This window comes from Eucalyptus grandis, chromosome 6, assembly GCF_016545825.1.
Source record: "Eucalyptus grandis isolate ANBG69807.140 chromosome 6, ASM1654582v1, whole genome shotgun sequence".
In the NCBI taxonomy this organism is placed as follows: domain Eukaryota; kingdom Viridiplantae; phylum Streptophyta; class Magnoliopsida; order Myrtales; family Myrtaceae; genus Eucalyptus; species Eucalyptus grandis.
Window position 1 is genome coordinate 19,315,493 of NC_052617.1, and position 21,750 is coordinate 19,337,242.

Below are 21,750 nucleotides of genomic sequence, written 5' to 3' on the forward strand. Positions count from 1 at the left end.
TTGTGTCTGTGTTTTTGTGAACAGCCATCACTTTCTCAGCTTGAGGTGAATGTAATGTAACGTTTCAAGGATCTCCACTCAGCTGGAACTTTGGATGGACCCATTAGGGTTTTGGTTCTCGCTAGAATTTGTGCACTGCCCACGAACAAATCGTTGTTCATTTCTGGTGAAGCTTCATCTGATTTGAGATGATTGAGTTATGGTTGGTGATGTGTATGGTTGTCATGCTCCGAGGACGTGCCGACAATTAAAGTGATATTGTTCATCTACTATCTCGAAGAGCTTGATATGCAAGCTCAGGTTAGAATCATTTTTCCAGTAAGCTTTTGTATGAAGTATGTAGGGTAAGTACTTAATCTCTAATCAAGTATAGGATAGTGTAATTTGAAAGCATTGGAAGAGTGAATTATGAATCCATATATGGGTCCGGAGTGTTGAACTATTATACAATGGGCGAAGGACCAATTTTGTCAGCTAATTGATATGGAGCGATGTAACGGGTCGGAATCAACCCGTTGTGATTAACAATGAAAACATAGTTATAAGGATGTGTCTAGCTAATTTGCTGGTTATAGCACTATAAGTGGTTATTGGTCTAGTCTATCAAATCAAGCTGAGAGAACATCTTATCTATAAGGCACTACACCTGTACCTCTTATGCTCCTTGATGCGACACTCTTAGAGGTCTCGAATTTTCGCTTGGTTATGGTGCAAAAGTCGTATCTAAATGTGACTAAGCGCTTAATTGATTCTTCACAAATTAAACTTTCCAATCAAAGGGTATTAAGTCTTCGCTCCTTCAACTATTAGGCCAACTAACAGTGAGGTTTGTCATTAGTGAATTTATACAGTACGAGAGGGAAAAGTGCCAAAAAAGTCCTAAACCTTTTGCATTTATACTGATTTAGTCCTAAACATTTTTTTATGCCGATTCAGTCCCAAACATTTTTAAGTTGTGCCAATTCGGTTTTTTCCGGCTAATTTTGACCGGATTTTACTGATTGGACACCGGCCGGCCGACGTGGCATCATTGGACGCGTGAACAATTTTTAATAATATTTTTATTTTTATTTTTTATTTTTGTCTTTTTCCTCTAGCTAGTCGAGGTCCGGAACCGCCAACGAGGGTAAGGCCGACTTTGCCGAATCTGGCAAGGTCGAGCCTCACTGGCCATGGGCGAGGCTCAATGTCGCCATATCCGGTGAGGTCGGCTCGCCCTCGCCGGCGGTCGCCTCTGGCGGCCACCGAACCTCGACGACCAGCTAGAGGAAAAAGACAAATAAAAATAAAAATATTATTAAAATATTATTAAAAGTTATCCATGTCAACGCCGATCAAGTCATGTCAACAGCCGGCATCCAATCAAGAAATCCAGCCAAAATTGGCCGGAAATGATTGAATTGGCACAACTTAAAAAGGTTTAGGACTGAATTGGCACCAAAAAAATGTTTAGGACTAAATTGACACAAAAGCAAAATGTTTAAGATTTTTTTGGCAGTTTTTCCGGTACGAGATCCTATATATTCAGGCGCTCCAAACATATCATTTTGTGAAGGGAAAGAACACAGAGATGTGCTTACTAGCTCTTACATGCAGATTACGTCAACAAGCGGAGTCGATCAAACCCTAAACTCATCATTCATGTACAGCAGTGAGAACAGGAAAAAGAAGAAGAAGGAGAAAAAGTAAAAAAGAGAAGGCCATGTCTCATCCTTTGGAAAGATCCTTGTAACTTTATGCGATTTGCCTCCATCCAAGCTTTGGAAGCGTAGTTAGCTGAACGCACTAGGCGGTGGGGGGGCTCCGTTTACTGCTTTTTGCTTGGCTCTTTTGGCACACAAGAAAGGATGATTCCATCCACATCGCCAATTGCTAGAGTGCAAGCAAAAGCAGACGGAGAGATTTGGTGATCAACTACTTTCCACATGCTTTTGCTAAGGTCCACACCCAACATGATGATAAGATCGGTTCATGCAATTTCTCAAATTGCGTCTGGACTAATCTAAATTAAAAGGAGAGAGAGAATTGGTGATCGATTGTCCCTCTTTGATGCCGATAGCTTCTCTTTCGTCATTTGACTCGGAACATAAATTTTTCTTGCTAATTACGTGATCCTTAAGTCATAAAGTGGTGCTTTATCTTCGCACGAGGGTCTCCTTTGCCTTTTCTTTATGTCGATTTGGTGCGGGTGGGTCTAAATTCACATGGGATTTTTAGTTAATCCCCATGCATGCCTTTCGTCATTAGCTCACGCACTGTATCTTGAGATCATTACTTTGGCTTTTAGATTTTGTGTAACATGATAATCCTAGTTATAAGTGAAGATTCGAGCATGTGTGTATTTTCAATATGGATTGCTCCGACATTTACGTCCATGAAGTATGGGAGTGAATTGAAAAAATCCAAAACCATCTCTATCAATTAGGTTCTAGAACCTTTTCTTTGGTTATCTCTAGCATTTGGATTTTTTTTTTTTCGGTTTTCTTTAGCATGTCGATTCCTAGGTGTGATGCTTCACCCTTTCAAAGTTATAACTTTTTTAATTTATTTTTTTCTCTGGTTTCTGCAGATGAAACTATAATTTGGTGACATCCAATAGCTCGACATTCACAGCTGGAAATAGCCCGATAAATATCATGGGGAAAACAGCATCTACTCGGCTGCTACATGTGTGATTTGAGAGAAAAGTAGTACATGAAAAATCAAAACTGTTCGTTCTAAGAGGCGTGCGAAATCATTTTCTTAAGGCAATAATGCCTCCCACGATACAATTTAGCCTCTCGAACTCTCTCGATATAAACACGGGAAAATTGAAATAGCTTTTTTGAATGAAAGAATGTTTATCGAAGAACAACGGAGCAAAGTTTCTCGTGAACAGATACAGCCATTGGATTGGATAGAGCGGCGAACTTTCAACAGACACGTCTATCCGAAAATTTAACATTTACTAAAAATAAAATTCCGAAATTATTTAATTATAACTTTTCATGAATTTCGAAGTTTTGTGAAAATAAAGCAAGAAGCTTTATGAGACAATTCAAGCCCAAGAGGACCCAAGTGGCAGTGCCCAGTCAAGATTAAATATAATTAGGTATATTCGATACACAATATTCATGCGAGAGCGCATACTTTCAAATAAGTATATATATATTCCTTCCATTTTTTCTATGCAAAACTCTTTTTTCATATTCACATTACTAACAGGATTTCAACGGATTCTAATTTCATGTATATAGTGAGTAGGATCAAAATCCAGATGAAGTACGAAGTTTGGTGCCAACTATTTTGATGAGCGGATACATGGTATGTAACTAATTGCTAGTCTTTGTTGATATGTACTGACACAGAGGAAGATATGCTAGGAAAATGATTCCAAAAGATAATGTTTATTTTGAATTATGAAGTGTTGTTTACAGTAATTTAGGCGACTACATATAGGGAGGTCGCCATTTTGGAAGTAACCAAATGACTGAAATCAAATAGCAAAATTAAGGAAAAAAAATATTGATAAAAGGGAAAGTCTTCAAATTGAGTCCTAAGAATCTATAATATATGTCCGAAATTTTGAAATGTTCGACGGCCCGGAACTTGAGGGAAACGTGTGAATTTGAGATTAAACATTGCCCAAATTGGCGTAACCTGTTTGCAACTTTGAAGACCCTGGAATCCTTTTTAATTTGTGAGATTGTCCGCTTTTTAAATGCTTGAAGTTTCCATAGAAGCATTTATTCTACGTACAACAGGACTCCAACATAAACATAGCAGTGGTTTCGACAAAAAAAAAAAAAAACGTAATAGTGGTAGGTTCCTAGTAATATGCTAGCATGGGGTGAAATTTCTTAAGTAATATCATACTTAATTAGTTCAATCAATAAGAGTTTGCCAAGAAAAAGAATCCAACAAATAGTTCATCTATGAGGGAAGATGAACTTCGTAAATTTCATCAAAGTTTTGTCAAACGAATCCACTCGTCAATTGTGGAAAAGTTCTTTCAAATCAAACACTATCATGTCTGCCTACTTAGGTAAATCTCATACTAAATCCACCATCTCGCTAGATAACTCTCTTACAAAACGACGTGGTGGTTCTTTATTGGGTGCTGAAACAAGCGAAATCCTTGCATCAAACGGATAGTAACTGATAAGGAATCTATCAATCGATAGATTGCTTTGTAAAAGAGTTTTGATAATATTTCTTAGGGTTTTTTTCTAAATGGAAAACCTAGGACCGTCATGCATATGGTTCCTATATAATCGCCAATCATTATCTTCATGGACTTCACTTTCAATCCCCATTTATTGGTTTTTAAACCACTTTTTGACATCCACGTTCATGGGAGTGACCAATGTCTCCATCACCCACTTACCCTTTAAAACCAAGCATTTTCCAATGGGAAAGAAAAAGGACCACCAAAAGCTTTTGCTGAAGAGCATCGACAAGCCCAATTTGAACCGCATCTTTTCATACCTTTGCTTTAGTCCAAGATGGTATTGGAATCTTTGAGCAGAAAAAAGAAAGGGTGTGCGGAAAAATCTTCTCTGAGTGAGGGGGAAAAAGGAGAAATTCAGAACAATTAATAATAATAAAAAGAAGATTCCTAGTTGGTATTTTCAAGATCCTCATGATGTTCATGTTCTCGGCGATTCCACAGCAACGGTCGAAGGTTTCAGTGGGCAGCACACTGATTGAGCATGGTGGCTCTTCCTGCTCACGAAGAAGAGTTTGTTCCCGGCATGCATGCTCTGCAAATTCTCTTTCTTTCGACGTCCACTCGCCCGTTTGACGGTCGATGCATCATTTTCGTCAGTGAGTGTCGTGCAGGCCGAGTCAGCTAGGGTTTTGCGAATGGTCTTGTCGTCGGAAATCTGCGAGATACTTGGGTCGAGTATCTTTATGACAATGGGTAATTTGAACTGTCTGTTTCAGACAAGGTAATTAGGACTTCATTTCCGATTAATATATCCCTACAGGAGTCCTCTTTCTCCTTCATTTCCCTCCCTTATATGAGTTCTGTAATCGGGAAACACTCCAATGATAGATACAGATCCACCCTAGGGTTTGCTTGATCGTTTTTTCTCGCCTGTAGCTTAACTGATCAACATGGATCTCACCCTGTTAGAAGTCTAAAGCTAGGAAACAATCCTGGGCTATCTCGAAATCAACTTTCACATGGATATACAATGTGGGGTTCGATAGCCGGATATCGCTGAAGGTATGAAGATGCCAATGTCCATATGCGCAACATAAAGTTTGCACATCGTGCATCCAAGATGCGCGCAATGATGATATGCGAGAATAGAAATTCGGCGGCCGCCCATCATTTGTTCAAGGAAAGGCTAATGCACTTTTCTCATCCCGTGGCCAGCCATTTTCATAAAATTGAACAACTGAAGTAATTCAATCAGATTCTCCTACTTTTTGCATATAGATCGAGGTGATCGAGAAGGTTTCGGACAACGTGAACTATTTTGAAATCTTGGGCACCAATCGTTCTGCAAATTTGATTTAGCTGCAACCGTATCATATCAGCATAGTTCTTTGCCTAAGTGTCCGGTTTGACAACGTTCCATTTTGCTCCGGCTTTTGTGTTAGCGAACTGCTTGCAGCTTTCTGTAATAGCTTTCGACTTTCAATAGCCATGAAGAGGCCGAAGTTAAGTATTACTGTGAGGAGGCCTAAGTCAGCAAAACTCGAAGTAGCATGGGAGATTGGGGACATGAATGAAGTGCAGCAAAACTAAAATGCCTGAATAGATCAAACAGCAGCTAAAAGAGGCAAATTCAGGTGACAGCCCCTTTAGTCATTGAGGGGGTGATCGGAGCCCGTTTGAAGACGTTGATCAATGTCAAGTTCTCTGGTAGGCCCAATGCGTTGATGAACCCAGCTTCTTCTTCTTCTTCTTTCTATTTGTGCCTATATATAGGAACCATGTATGGGCTCTCCAGCTTCTATGTAGGCCCATGTTCGTGACACTTGCACTCGATCCATTCCTCCATGGCTTCGTGAGACACAAGAACTATGTCCAAGAAGGCAAGATATGTTTCTTTTATTTATTATATATGATTAGGGACATGTGTAGTGGCCTAATCCGACAAGGGTGAAGAGTGATTGCTGAGATTAGAGGGCTTGAATAAGGAGCGGATCTTGACAGGCATTGAGGATGGCCTAAGCACACTTAGTTATGTGAAAAGATGGTTCCATAAGTTAAATTTAGTTTTCACATACATATCCTAAGCATATTCTCCCTATGTTCAATGTGTAATTCGGTTCATTTTGCTCCTTTCACCATGCTAGAAGCCTACTAATAGTCGTTTCCTTTTTAAACTCTATAGCCCTGGTGACCACTCTCTGCCCTTGTTGGACCGAATTATTATGGTACAAGTATGGAGATTCTAGTTGAAGCCCACGAAACACCATGCGAGCCCCATAAATGACTTAAGTCGAGACAATCGTCCCATGGTGGACCTAATTAAGAGTAGTTTGAATGCAGCTTGTCGGATTTGAATGAATAACTTTTGGTTTATGAGCTGGAAATTCTATAATGTCTCAGGATCCAGATAATTTTGGAGAGTTCAGATAAAATATATTTACAAAGACGAAACAGAAACTTATAACATGAATTTATTAAGATCACAAGCGTGGGTCTAGGGGGTCGTTGCCCTTTGGGGGAAAAGTTCTTCCATCTCCTCTGATCAATAAATTATGAGCACCGTGTCTCACACCACACGTCACAATTATCTCAGCTTAGCAATGTTCATAAAGAAGAGGCTCTGTAATGACGAAAGAACCGAAAGAAGACAAATCGAGAGGAAATCTGTGGCCCATCTTTGCTTTGAGCTCGCGTGGGGCCGGGGAGCGTCGCGATGATGCTTGCGTATTCAATTCGAACACCTCGCGATAATATCTTTGACCTTTTGCACATAAATATCGGAAGATTCCCTGAACAAATTGATCGGACAATGCGAGGCGCGGGCAGAAAATCGGTAAAGGCCGCGATCAAAAGCGAAGGTGCGAATCGGTCCAACGGACATTTGCGTTAGCAATTGCACCACCAGATTTGTCCGTATACCCACTAAAAGAAACGCAAAATAATTGAAGTCGCATCCGGATATTTTGTTTAAGTGTTAATATAACGAGAAATCACAAATTAATATTCTGTGATAAATTTATTTAAAATTTTATTTTTTTAATAATAAAAAATCATAAATTGATATATTTGTAACCATAAAAAAAAAAAACTCTAAATCGCTATATTTGTGATAAATTAAATTTGATTAATATCACGAAAAATTATAAATAGGTAGAGACATGATAAACAAAGGATTAAATCATAAATTGATAGACTCATTAATGATTACTTATTAGGTAACTTATTAACGATAAAATTTAACATAAAATAACATATGGTAAATTTGTCTTCGGATACCAATTCGGGATTTTTGTGATTAAAAAATAAATTTAAATAAATTTATCACAGACATATCAAGTTAGGATTTTGGTGATATTAATAATTTATTTAATTAAGGTGATGTATTGATTTGTGAATATCCTTTGCGCACGCTTGATCTGGTCGAGGATGGTTGCAATCGCCCAAATTTGTCCGGATCGTCATGTGGCTCTTCCTCGTAGTTGCCGGTCGAGTGTGACAAACGAGGGTGAAATTGGTGATCCCTCCCTTTCGTTAAATTTCCTCGGTGAAAGCAACTTTCGGCGGTGTCCCCTCCTTCCCCATCATTTTCGCCCACTTTCCTAAACTTTCCCTCTTCCTCTCCTTTTTTTTTTTTTTTTTTTTTTTTTAAATTTTTCTTTCAAATGATGTGGCACAAAATATTAAAAATTTGAATGATTAATAATCGCGCAGATGTGACATGGTGGGTCCAAGAGTCCAGGAGCGTGAAGCGAAGGCCTCTTTTTCTTGAGTACAGAATTGAGTATTTCTGGAGTAAATTCTTTTTGCAATAGGGGATGCAATCATAATCGGTAATTTCGAAATAAAAAACATGACTTTAAGTTTTTAGAAAAATTGAGTTTGTTTAATCTAACAAAATTAAAACAGCTCCCTGAGTACCAGAGGAATTTTTTCCCCTTTTGTTCTGATTTCAACTGTCCAACTAGTCTTGAAAGTCTTTAGCTCCAGTATACTTATTAAGCATAAAGATCATGGTAATAGAAAATATAAAAAGCATGCTTTTCTTTTTGCTTCGATAACTCCTTGCATACCTATAATATTGTAGATACCATTGATGTTTCTCATAGCAAAAATCTCATATTGAAAGGACCTAATTATCCCTTATTGCATATTTATTTGGGCATTTTGCTTAATGTTTAAGTGATTCAAATTTTCTTTGACTCTCAATGTTTTGGTTAAGCACGAGAATTTAAGATTAGGAATGACATTTTTGGAAAAAAATGTGATTTTTTCTTAAATAGGGATATTATGGATAATTGATGTGATGGTGCAAAGTGGTTTGTAAAGATAAAAATTCCAGAATGCATTTTGCATTTTTTAAATTAGAGGTGCGAAGAAAAAAAGAGTAGAGGTAGATATGTGGTTAGTGGGCACAGAGAGTTTACGTGTTTGACATTTCTGCTAATTTTTTATTTTCCAAATTCGTATTCGCACGTATGGGAAGAAAGGATAACGAAATTAATAAGAAAAAAACAAAACAAAAAGTTTCCAGCGGCGGCATATTGGCCGTTTTACCCCGCGGTATGACGTCGAGAGCCACGTGGCGAGACCACAGTGGCGAAACCCGCTGGGGCCCACCGTCATCTCGGAGCCACTCTCCTCCTTCCTCGTTCCAAACCATACTCTATATCTACGACCGCTACTGTATTTTCGCACGCCAGCAATTCGCTTCTCCCTCGCTTCCTTCACTGCAGCCATGTCCCGTCTCCCTCTCGTCCTCTTCGCCATCGCCGCCGCGGCGGCGGCCGCCGGGATCGCCGCCGCGGAGCCCGCCGGCCACGGCGAGGATCCGCTGATCAGGCAGGTCGTGTCGTCGGGCGGCGACGACGACCTGGCCCTCGGCGCGGAGCGCCACTTCGTCGACTTCAAGCTCCGGTTCGGCAAGGCCTACGCCACGCCGGAGGAGCACGACTACCGGCTCGGCGTCTTCAAGGCCAACCTCCGCCGCGCGCGGCTCCACCAGAAGCTCGACCCCTCGGCGGTCCACGGCGTCACCAAGTTCTCCGACCTCACCCCGGAGGAGTTCCGCCGGCAGTTCCTCGGCCTGAAGCGGCTCCGCCTCCCGACCGACGCCAACAAGGCGCCGGTCCTGCCGACCGACGATCTCCCGACGGAGTTCGACTGGCGCGATCGCGGTGCCGTCACCGGCGTCAAAGACCAGGTAAACTGTTCCCTACTCGTCAGGATTAATCTACTTCTATGTTGTTTCGTGTTTACTTCTCGAGCATCCTGTCCCGTTACTGCGCGGTTTGGATTGTTGTGAGATATGTAGATATGGCTTCGTTGATCATCGCAGGGAGCATGTGGATCGTGCTGGTCTTTTAGTACGACCGGAGCTCTGGAAGGAGCTCATTTTCTGGCTACCGGAGAGCTTACGAGTTTGAGCGAGCAGCAGCTTGTGGACTGTGACCATGAGGTTCGTGATTCTTTGGCTTTCTTCCGACGATTTTAAGTTAGCGACAAGCATGATATTTCCTCAACAGCCTCTAGTGGAGTTGGATAGTTTAGAGAGGTTGAGTATATCCTGCGTAAGCTTGAAGTACTGTCGTCACGTGAAATGAACGAAAACTTTGCCAACCGTACGTTTTTTGATATAATTCTCTAGGAATCTGATTCTTACCTGCTAATATCTGGGATTCGTGATCTTTCTGTTGTTCTTTTGTGCGGATAGTCGTTCCACCACCACTCAAATTAAGTTGAAGCACTTGCTGGTTTTAAGACATATCAAAAGGAAAGATTTCACAGTTCGTCATATGGTTTGTCTGAAATCATTGGTATATATCTTTGGACGGTCTAGTGTTTCGCTCTTGCCTGAGTTGCTAATTTACCAGTTTCTGTTTCAGATGATTGCCGTTTAATTCTATTTTTTTTGGATTTCTGCCTGTTTGCTTTAGCATCTGGTTCTAAGTCGCTATCTTGTTTTATGTTCAGCAATCTCTATCAAGTGGAATGCTAGGCTTTCCTTTATACCTCAGATGAAGTATAATTTGCTCTTAAACTATGATGTTCGAGATTATGTGAATAGGAAAAGGTCAAGATTACGAATCTGCATTTGCAAGGGAGGGTTTTTGTGTAATATCCGTCCATACAGATGGCAGAGGTTAACCCTTGTAAATTAGGTGACTCCATAGTAGAATATCAAGTGCATGTAACTTAATATCTAAAAGTAAGATCTAATTGTGGATGTTAGCTGCTAATTCCTGATTGCCTTCCCGGGCCCAAAAACTCTGGTCATTTTTGGTTAAGCTGAACAGGCAGACCAGGTGATACGCAGGTAGCCAGGTTTTTCCTCTTTTCAAAAGTCAAAGTGGCAACCCAGGTCAAACAATTATTCATCAAACATCCTTATTTACAATTTTGTGTCATAGTGGAGGCGAGTGTGCCCGATCGTATTGCAGCACAAGTTGCACGATCATTGTTATCTCAACTATCCTGAAGCACCATCATCCAGCATTTCTGGTTTCTACAATTCCTTCTCCCTCTGGCCCCAGAGATGCTAATGATCTCTGCTTTTAAGTGGCAACTGAAGAAACGGAGTCCATTAGGTTGGTGCCAAAGTTAGTTTCAATTTCCAAACCTCGACTTCTGCACTATTCAGCAGTGAACCCACCATAACCTTAGATGTTCTCTACCTCAAGATGAGGGGACACAAAATCTACCTTCAATTGTTTCGTTTAAATGCTATCTTATGCTTCCACAAAAAACCTGTCAGGTTAGTTGTGAGAGGCTTTGGCGGGAGGAATCCAAGTCTTGCTCTGAAATTCTCCTCTCAGCCTTGTTTTACTACGACAGACTAATTTTCTTTTGGTTTCATTTCTCGCTTAGTTCTATACTTTCAGTAACAACAAGGCCACATTATGAACTAGTAGATGTGAATATTATGTAAAGCTAATTTATAATATATCTAAGCTATTTCATACAAGTAAATATTCTATAGGATTTTGTGTAACTGGTCCAATCTCATGGGTGGAGATATGCCCAGTGGCCTTTTTATTTGCACAGCTTTTAACCATCCGGTTCTGTCATATTATGTTCAAGATAATATTCTTCTATACAAATGAACTTCGTGAAATCTTTTGCTGACCCGAGAAAAATCTACTACCTTCTACTCTTATTGGCTTATTAGACTGGAAAGGCACTTGAGGGAAGCCACCAAATCAGCATCTAATTGTCCTGGCTAGAGAGTCCATGACCTCAACCAATTTGATTGTGAAAGGAACGTGAATGAATTGATTCGTTGGTGTAGTTGTATTTGTTGATCCAGCCTTGCCTTTTTTACTCGAAGCATTGGGATTGCGACATAATTTTTTAGCTGGCTCAAGAAGTTCTGCTGCACTACAGAGCAGATTCCTAATGGTTTTGCATGGATGAGATAGCTTTGAAGAGTGATAGCTTGAAGAGTAAATCACATTGGATACTTTTTTTCGTTTTGTTTCCCATTTCTGTTAGTCATGATAGCAAGTCTTCTTTGGCTTGTGTTCTTTTTATTGGTCCCACACAATATGACTCTTGCTTGATAATTCTTGCTCTTATTAATCAGCTTGGGGTCAACAATGTACCGAGTTCTAGACCTCAATTTTGCATACAGTTATGCATTCTAAACTAATAGTGGCTGTAACTTGAATGCGATGCTTCCATAATTATGGTGTTTCCAATACTAAAGTATTGAAACTTTACTTTCTTGCAGTGTGACCCTGAAGAATACGGTGCATGTGACTCGGGATGCAGTGGCGGGCTGATGACAACTGCCTTCGAGTACACACTTAAAGTTGGTGGGCTAGAGCGAGAGGAAGACTATCCTTATACTGGGACTGATCGTGGTTCTTGCAAATTTGACAAGAGCAAGATTGCAGCATCAGTATCTAACTTCAGTGTTATTACCCTGGACGAGGAACAGATTGCAGCAAATCTTGTCAAGAACGGTCCCCTGGCTGGTAATTGGCCACTCTTATTTTGGGCAAAAAGCCACCTGTTTTATCGTTTGAATAGTTGTCAGCTTAATAGACATAGTTTAAATCGAAAGATTAACTTTTGTTGAATAGAATTAGCTATTTTCAGCTATGAAGCTTAACAGAATGTAAATTCTTTTTGTGGCTTTGTGTTGTGCAGTCGGGATCAATGCAGTGTATATGCAGACATACATAGGAGGAGTGTCGTGCCCATATATTTGCGGGAAGCATCTCGATCACGGGGTGCTCTTGGTCGGGTACGGATCTGCTGGTTATGCTCCCATCCGGTTCAAAGAGAAGCCTTACTGGATAATCAAGAACTCGTGGGGAGAGAACTGGGGCGAGAATGGATATTACAAGATCTGCAGGGGCCGCGATATCTGTGGCGTCGACTCGATGGTGTCGACCGTGGCTGCTATTCACACCACAGCTCATTAGATCACCGAGTCGCAGGAAATCCTGTGACAGGCGTCACAAGGTTTCCTTCATGAACGCCCAGGTGAGCGTGTTATGGTATTGTTTTAGGTGTCGTACCTTTTCAAGACATTGGACACAGTTGAAAGTATCCGAAATGCTATTCTGCTGTTGCATCTGTAAAGTATAAGATGATACCATGTATGCTAACTATCTGTGATTATGTGTGGCCAACTGAAATTATAACGTATCTCTGCGTGCTCCTAAATTTCGCTGGATTCTTATTATCGGAACTTGCTGCGCTTGCCTCGTGGTGTGAGGAGGAAGACCAGTGCCAAGGGTGGATGCATTGTGGTACATGACGTTCTTCATTTTCTGTTGTTTCTCTCTTTTTGGTTTGGTTCTCCACCGTTAGAATTTCCCATGGCGTACTTTCTGGCAGATAGTATCAAGTGACAATGCATACCGGTACTCAGCTCCTTGCCTTAGAAAGAAAATGCTACGAAAACATCAATCATTTTCGAGTATAAAAATGAAATTACTGTGATTAGACTCAAATGGATCGACCATGGTCTTATTATATCTTGTATCATGTCTCCTATTTGACGGTAGGAAACATCACAAAGCTAAAATACCTACAACGAATGTTGAATGATTAGCCACAAACCTCGAGGTCAGCCATAGCTGGATCTGCAAGTTTGTTGGCTTCTACAACCCCAATGAAGTGGGGAATGAAGAGGTCAAGGTCTACCGAGTTCGCTCCATCGCGTCCTCTGTCCTGGCACTTGCTTTCTAAAGGTTCTACACGAACTCCATTAAAAGAATGGATCAGTGGATATCTACAAGACGAATACAATACAACAAAGTCTCATCTCCTGTCCGCCGAAAGCTGTGCCTCGTGTGTCATTCATCCTCCTCGCTTAGTAGCGCGAATGAAAAGGGTTGGAACTTATAACCATCTCCCTCGTAGAACTTGTTTTGGAACTCCACCCAGTGAAGTCGCAAGGCATGTAAGAATGCGCTTAGAGTTTCCATCACTAGAAGCACGCCGACAGTGGCAGAGATAAAGACTACGATGCCAATTATGAGCACAAGGGTGTTATTGAACCTGTAGGAGTCGCAATGAATCACTAATTTCTCTATTGCTAGATCTCACAAACCAATATGCATTAGATCCCGCGAGAAAGATGACTTACCCCCATGCGAGGAGTAAAACTTTGTCATAGAATACACTGGACAGCTCCGAATGGGCCAGACTGAAACAAATTCAACAACCGGGTGATCAGCAGGTGAAGAACAATATCTGGAATATGCAATTCTTTTCAAACGTAAGGAGATGCTGACCTATTGTGCTTTAGAAATCTTTATTGAGCATAAGAAATTATGATGAAAATAAACAAGAGTGCCCCACATACATCAGTGTACCTATATCAGCTGACATGCTTTGTGGAAAACCAATTGAAGATGTGTGATTCCTTACCTAAGAGCCCATAACCGTAGGTAAGAAGCTGTATTAGAAACTGCTCCAAGTACAAACTCTATGGTATGTATAAGTTGGTGAACGAAAACCTCGCTGAACTCAAATTCCTCATGTCTGTGGGAATCCGGATCAAGATCCATCTCAAGAGGGTCATCAATGCTGTGAAGGATTGCATATTGTTGCCCTTTGTGCCTCTATGACAACAATTAAGATATCAAGCGACAGACGATGAAAAGAAAGCAACACGAATTATGTGATAGGTACTCTGTAGAAGAAAAAGGCATTAAACTTAAGCTTACTTCCTCATGTTGCTTCTTCAAGATAAAAGGCTTGGGGAATAACATCCATGGAACTGCAGCTAGGGCCAACAAAAGTAAAATAACCTGGAGGCGACAAAGGATTATCATTGAGTGTTCATATTTTGCTCAAGGAAGTGAATTACAAGAAGCACACAAACCTGTAGAAATTTTTGGCCAAAGAAAAGCTGATTTTCACCTAGGTCCTCCATAGGACTCAAGAACATATATATCATAACATGGTACAGATCTGCTTGTGATCCAGTGCACCATTTGACTATTATAAGGAGTGACAGGTAGCCAAACAGGCTATTCAAGAATATTATTTGGGGAACGAATTGGTACCTGAAGCAAGGCATTGCAAAAGCAGTCATTTTTCAGTCACTTATGAGGCCGAAGTTCCACATACATGACAAGAACACAACACTGAAAATTTAACAGATAAGAGGTTGACTGGATGGTAGAAGCCAAATTCCAGTAGGCTCCAGGAGAAAGTTTGAATTTCACCTCCCTCTCTTGAAGGGAGAAAGGACAGAGAAGATGCACCAAAAGAAAAAGACTCAGCTACCCCTACAATATCTCACCGGATGTTCAGATCATTTGCAAAGAATCTAGCATTGAAGTAGCTCAGCACAATTCCCAGATTCATCTGGGCAACTCCCAGTAAAATAGACATCTTCATCTTCAGCGAGTTGAGAAAGGGTAACTCACTTCGAGTACCATGCCACACTGGATCAACACCAAATGGATAAGTAGCACGAACCTTTATTAATCCCTGGGTAGATGCATCCCTGAAAATAAAAACTATGAGTACTCATAACATGCACAGGAAAATGCCAATGGCTCCTAATGCATTTACTGTGTTTAAAACTTTTAATACCTGCAAGAGAGATCTCGACAAGCATAGGCAGAGGGCCCAAATATTTCAAATGGGACAGAAAAGAATTCGTTGTATATCAGTCCAGTATAAATTGAGAACAGGGCCATCATCATGATGACATAACGACCACCAAATATCATGCCTGTGATGTCCCCAAGTTTCTGTTCAACAAGATCAACCAAACATAAGTGATGACAACTTCAGTAAGAAAATAAAACTGTCAGCTCATAATGGGGCACGTGAAAGTTACCTGATTAGAAAGCTTCTTTTCCCTGAAGATAAAGTACAAAGTTGCCATAAGCAAACATATGCCATGGCCCCAATCACCGAACATTACAGCAAATAGGAAAGGAAAGGTGATAATCGTGTAAACACCAGGATTTGCTTCCTGATATTTGGCTATTCTGCAATAAAGACAATTGTTCCTCAGGAATTTTGCAGGAAAATCAAGAACTTAATATGAGAGAGCCCCAAAAATCAAATGAAACCAGAAAGTACAGTCACTCGGTTATCGATATGGATTTCAGGGTCAGAACTATGAAGGTGATCAATCAGTGAGTTTCAGAAATTGACCAAACAGAATCGAAAACACAAAAGAAACTGGAATAACAAAAACCATATCAACTTCTAATTTGATTAGATGTTCATATCTATATATCAAATGAAAGTTCACTAATAGGTTCATTTGTTTTGGTGTAAAAATATCTCACACATGATGTCATGTATGTTTGCTTAGGATTATGACAAAATTAGTTTTATAGAGAAAAGGAGGTTTACTTTCCATTCAGAACATTTTGTGCTTGGACAGTGGAGACATCAACAAGTTATGAATTTAAGCTAAACAATCCAAACTGAACCAGGCAAGGTAATTGGCTCAATAAACTGAGTGTTGCTCCTTGGCCATATATTGCTTGCATTTTAGAGCTATTCTAGATCACTATAGTTACTTTGATTTGAAAATATACCCTGAACAGAGTCAAAACTAGACAACCCAACCACTGCAACACATATTTCACCAATGGGAGTGTTATAGTATATTCCTGTCAACCACTGAAGTCATAATGGATGTAAGCAGATTCATGTACTGGCAAATCTATGTAAAGAGTTCTGTCTTTGCTTGGTTCCCATGTAAATGGAGAACAGAATAATCTCTTTACCTATATCTAAGATGATGTACCTTGATGTACTATTTTTGTAGATGATATGATCATGGTAGACGGAACCCTAGCAAAGAGTAAATGAGAAACTTGAGCTTTGGAGGGAAAAGATTGAACGCATCAAAGTTGGTCAAAGACAAAATATGTGGAATGTAAGCTCAGTATGAGCAGAAAGTTCCAATTACACGTGAGCGAATTGGAGACCAGGAAAATTCCATAGGAGTGAAAGATTCCTATCCCTTGGATTTACTCTGCAAAAGGGCAGAGAAAGATGGATACGCCACACACAGAGTCCAAGCAAGATGGAGAGAGAGTAAATAAGTGCATCAGTGTTTTATGCGATGGTCAAATACCACTTAATCTTAAAGGAGAGTTCTATACGTATAAGGCTAGTGATGCTCTAAAGCCCGGAATGCTAGGCAGTTAAGCACCAACATGTGCAAAAGCAGAATTAAGGAGAATGTGCGGGCACATGAGAAAAAGATAGAAAAAGGGGAATTCTACTTGACGGTTGAACTACCCGCAAGAATAAGAGATAGAAAAAGATTTAAAGAGGTGCAGAAAGAAATTTTTATTTGCTGATTGCTTTTTTCAAGCTTCAATGATTAGGTGAAACGGTAAGAGCTGGCATTGATATCAGCTCTGACATTTTTTTATGAAGACTTATCCTCCAATGAGGCTTCTGCATAATGAAGGGACTAACCCAGCTAGTTTCAGAGGAACTGCCCTACTTTCTGCTTTTCTTAGCACTTCACGAACATCAAATCAGATCTTCAGAACTACTACTAATAATAGAAGCATATATTTGAAACTCTGGAGCTGCTGACGTCACAATTTAAAGAACTAGGCCTCAGAAGGCTCTGACAACACGACTAACCCGTATGCATCGATGATTTCTTGAAAAGCAGTAGTAAACTTATTTGTACAGAAGTAGGTAGGTGGTGATTCCTCGGTATGCAGAACATGAAATATTGCTCCCACTTGCGAGTTGCAATCTAAGGTTGCCTTTTGCAGTGCATTTTGAATCTGCAAGGGCAAGCCTCAGTAAGTAAAGTAAGCCTTGAAATCATAGACTGGACCTACTTGTAGTCAGACAAGATTTAACAAAAGAGCTATGTAGAAAACAAAAAGGGGGGATATGACATGGTGTGCAAACCTGAGTGGTTGCAGAAACTGGACACCAACCTTCTGCAACGAGACATTTCTTGGTCACATCAATGCTTAGCATATTTAGTGTATGATATATGGATTTTTCCTTCTTAACCTACGCAAGTGGTGAGAGAGCATGTGAAGCTTCATCATACAGTTCATTCAGCAATAAAAATAAAGCAACTCAAACACACCAGAAGGCTCCAGTGCTCAAATTGATAAGCAATGTTTTGAAGCAGACTCGCTTGGTGTAATAGCCCCACGTCGATGGTTGTCTTCAACTCCGAGAGTCTTCCAGACACCTAAATAATTGAAAATAGGGAAATTACAAGTATCAGATTAAATGAAACAGTTACTGGGCACCAAAGGTATCGAGCATGTACCAGAATCAGGTAAAAAAGAAACAGTTTTTAATTTGTACTTACATCCATCCTAATAAAGACACATGACATATTAAGTGAGCTGGAAAAGTCATCAAAATGAGTGTATACAGGCAGAAGCTTCTCTGACTACTTAATGAGACATGCTTTCAGACCCAACCAGATGAGAAAAACTTTTTGTACCTTTTGGAACAACGAAAATGAAATTATAAACTTTCTCAGTAGATTTAATAATGATTTAAAGATTCATCCTGCTTCATAGCTTTTATCAGTGCAAACAGTTTCCCTAGTCAAATAAAAGGAACTGGCTATGCAATCCCATAAATTCATGTTATCTATCACTATACTTGTCTGAAACTATCACTATACTTGTCTGCGTTCATAGGTCAAAATTCAATTTCTGTCAAGTCATCATAAATTGAAGCTTCTATTCCCTGCGAATGCATGCAAATAAATGTCGCAAAGGATTAACATACCTCTGTTATCATCTGAAATTGCTTGCCTACATCATCTGCAAATGGATACCGATTTGCTGCAAATGCTTCACATATTTTCACGATTTTGTTCTTTGCTCTCTCTCCACTGTAGAAGATAACAAATACATTTTTCTCAACCTGTAATCAAAATCAATCAGTTCACAAGTAAAAGGAATCATAAAATTGATAATAGCAAAAAGGGGAAGCACCTCTGTAGTAAAAAGAAGGCATGGATATTACACATAAATAAGTTAACAACAGGCAATAACTCGACATGAAGGGAACGAGAACTTTATCTGATTACAAGCAGCAGTTATTACAGTTATTGACCTTTTCTCCAGAGGCAGGATCTCTAATGGGCTCTTCAACAATGGCTTGCTTCAAAAACACATTTCCCCTAGTTGCACGGAACAAAATTCTTTCGAAAGCTGCTGATTTATCTCTCCGCATCAGGCCACTGACAAAACCCAACTTGACTTGCTTTGAAGGATCTGTCACCATTTCCTAGTCAAATCCAATCCGTAAGGACCTTTGAGTATAGAAATATGAGAGAGCCGATCATTTCAGAAATGGAAAATCAGAAAAAGCACGAGCCCTTACTTGCTCCAATAACAAGGGACTGTCAATGGATCCTTCACCAGGAGACTGTGCTTCAAGTTCTCTCTGTTGAACTGCAGCAATGCTTTTAGTTGAATGAAATATCTCACCAGCCTGCAGCCAGAAAAATGCACAGAAGCAAACGCCACAAGTTGTAAAGCACGTCCATGATTTCCCCCCTCCAAGAAAAATCCAGGACCAAAGGTGATGAAATCCCAGCTTCCAACTGACAAATCCCGTATGCTAATGTTCAGTGAATACATGTGCTTCCTATCTCTCCATCCTCGCATGTGGGTGCAGGAACAGGTGTGGGTGTTGGGTTTTGGTGGGGGTGGAGGGGGTGGAGGGGGCCAAGAAGAGGGTGTGTACAACATAACGCACAATTATCAACTACACCACAACTTATGCATACCTTCTGAAGAACGAGCTTATATTCCAATAGTTCAGCATAGGTGCGTTGTAACTGTTCGTTGTTTGCATTCATTTCGATAATGTCTGCTTCAAGTTCTCCGAGTTTCACCTAACCATATCCAAGCAAGTTAGTTAATTTGCACAGAAAGAAATTCAATACCAAATTTAAATGACGTATCCATCTAACCTCCAAGTTTTCCAAATCTACATCAGTGCCTGCCAAAGGCCTTGTTGATGTCGATAAACCAGCCTTTATCATTTGCTCCCTCAGAAAACGTAGCTTGCGTGCCATCTCTCCACTCCTTTTCATCTACTAATTTAAATAAAATAATGCTGAGAAAAAGATTAACGGTTACAGTACCAGTCCCTAGAAACTAATATTAAATAAAATGTTACCAATAGGAAATAGTGAATAATGCATCTTAATTCATTAGAGAAATAATAATCTTGGAATTCTGATGATAGAAGTGTATTATAGGTTAACTGTGTGGTCCTTTTAATTTAGCAAGCATTTAAATGTTCACTCTGTGAACTGGCAAAATTATCCCAATAGACATAAGTCAATCTTTCTGGGTAAGAGAACATGGCTACTCTTGTTTACCTGCTACCTCATTTTTTACTCTGGGATCAACTCTCCAAAAGATTGGACAACTAAATACACAATCCAGCCAAGCAACAAATTTTTTGCATTCTAATGCTGACAGTGCTAAGTCTTAAGAGCCTGGTGTCTCATTTACGTGAGAACATCCACAAGAATAACTGAGTTGCAAAGCCAGCTCGTAGTCTGCCATTATTCTCTTTAACTAACAATGCGTCTGAGAAAAAACCAAGGTCCTCTCCGTGTTTATGAATCCATACTGTGAGACATGTGGCCATATGGAGATGAGTCCCATTACCAGGATATGTTTCGACATTGATCAATGACTTGTGTACATTAATAATATCTCAATTCAAGACACTCCTAAAATGCCTGAAATTTGGCCCCGTAGATAGTATCAAAATCTTATAGCCACTTGCTCGTTTATGTACCCACAAAATGAAAGTTATGCAAAATTATACTACGAGACAATGATGACATGGTGTAACCAACTCATCAGCATTGCCCGCATTTTATGGATTTCATCCAACTTGGCGTAATGTGCGTTATGAATTCCATGTTTGGTTAACTTGTTACACCTCGTGTCACTGTCACATGGAGGTGTAAACCATAAATCTGACATAAAATATCTTCTCTCGAAATGGAGACTCAACAGATATCCGTGCATGATACCGCAATCACAGCATGGCGTGTTCAGGGAAAACTATCTCTTCCAAATTCGATGTGCAATTAACAAAGGGAACCCAGAAGAATCCAAACCCTATTTCCTTTTTCTTTTTAAACATTTTTTTTTTACTTTTTTGGAATTGTGCTATTGTACTCTTCGCAAAGCGCACAAAATCCTTCAAGCGGCGTGATGAATTTCGTATTGCAGGCGTAGCCGTAAAGAAGGCGGATAAAAGAGAGAATCGCACCTGGGCGGCATACGTCCTCTGGAAGGGGCTCTTGTCTGCATTAAGCTGCATCAGATAAAGACGAACAACTCAAATCAAATCGAAAAACAAGCTAATGAACTCAGAAGAGAAAACTTCAAAATGGTTGATCGCTTCCCTAACGTAAGCTGGAATTTCCTCAGCCGCGGAGGCGACCGGGAATCGATGTCAACCGAGAAAACCAGAGAAACTCGACAGGAACAGCTCGAGACCATCGCCAGACACCGATCGGAATCGGACGAACGCGAATCGAGCGGAGAGTTCTCAATCGAGAAGGAGGAGGCGAGAGTGCGTGCCGCTTACGTCTTTGAATTGGAAGAGGCCGAGATCGCCGAGGTAGGAGACGGTCCGGTGAGCCGACTCGATGGGGATGATGAGCTGAGCCAGCTGCATTGGCTCCGACCGGAGCAGATCCATCGTCGGCCAGCGATCTCCTCCGTTCCTCCTCATCGTCTCTCGGACGCGTTCACGGAATGCGGTCGCGCGGCGACGGTGAAGAGGCGGATTGCGGGGGATGCGCGCGGGGCGGAGATCGGAGCGACGTCGCCGGCGAAGAGACGGTCGGTCGGTCGGTGGTCATCAACGATTCAACCGCGTGCCTGAATTCTTTTATGGACTCCGGGACAGCGACCGTTCAACGCGGGTGGGGAATTTGTGTTTCTATTTTTATTTATTTATTTATTTATTTTTCAATCTGTTATTAGATTTTGAGGAGCATGCCGCTCGGTTTTCCGACCGGGGTTGATGACCGGCGGAAACTCGGAAATCGAACCGGCGGGTCATCAATGCCCGGAAATCGGTGTTACGGCCGGCCGAGTTTTTTTGGACCAAAAAAATCAAAA

At 40.5% G+C, this 21,750-nt stretch overlaps 2 protein-coding genes across 3 annotated transcripts; one reads left to right on the forward strand and one right to left on the reverse strand.

Annotated features, from left to right (window-relative positions):
- The first annotated feature begins 8,844 nt into the window (after positions 1 to 8,844).
- Positions 8,845 to 12,820, forward strand: LOC104448798 (cysteine protease RD19A). Its single transcript, XM_010062707.3, has 4 exons — positions 8,845 to 9,350; positions 9,486 to 9,605; positions 11,877 to 12,123; positions 12,299 to 12,820. The coding sequence occupies exons 1-4, from the start codon at positions 8,886 to 8,888 to the stop codon at positions 12,574 to 12,576; spliced, it is 1,110 nt and encodes a 369-aa protein (XP_010061009.1). The 5' UTR covers positions 8,845 to 8,885; the 3' UTR covers positions 12,577 to 12,820.
- Positions 12,821 to 13,069: 249 nt separating this feature from the next.
- Positions 13,070 to 21,525, reverse strand: LOC104448799 (V-type proton ATPase subunit a3). Of its 2 annotated transcripts, none has more exons than XM_010062708.3 (18): positions 21,212 to 21,525; positions 20,891 to 20,935; positions 19,566 to 19,688; positions 19,380 to 19,487; positions 18,971 to 19,081; positions 18,701 to 18,874; positions 18,371 to 18,508; positions 17,709 to 17,816; positions 17,522 to 17,629; positions 17,243 to 17,391; positions 15,459 to 15,612; positions 15,209 to 15,369; positions 14,913 to 15,119; positions 14,490 to 14,673; positions 14,332 to 14,415; positions 14,033 to 14,226; positions 13,749 to 13,808; positions 13,070 to 13,660 (listed from the first exon to the last, which is right to left on the reverse strand). In XM_010062708.3, the coding sequence occupies exons 1-18, from the start codon at positions 21,356 to 21,358 to the stop codon at positions 13,456 to 13,458; spliced, it is 2,460 nt and encodes an 819-aa protein (XP_010061010.1). In that variant the 5' UTR covers positions 21,359 to 21,525; the 3' UTR covers positions 13,070 to 13,455. The 2 variants fall into 2 exon arrangements, with proteins under 2 accessions (XP_010061010.1, XP_010061011.1); XM_010062709.3 differs by having other exon boundaries at positions 19,566 to 19,691; positions 21,212 to 21,524.
- Between the last annotated feature and the right edge of the window lie 225 nt (positions 21,526 to 21,750).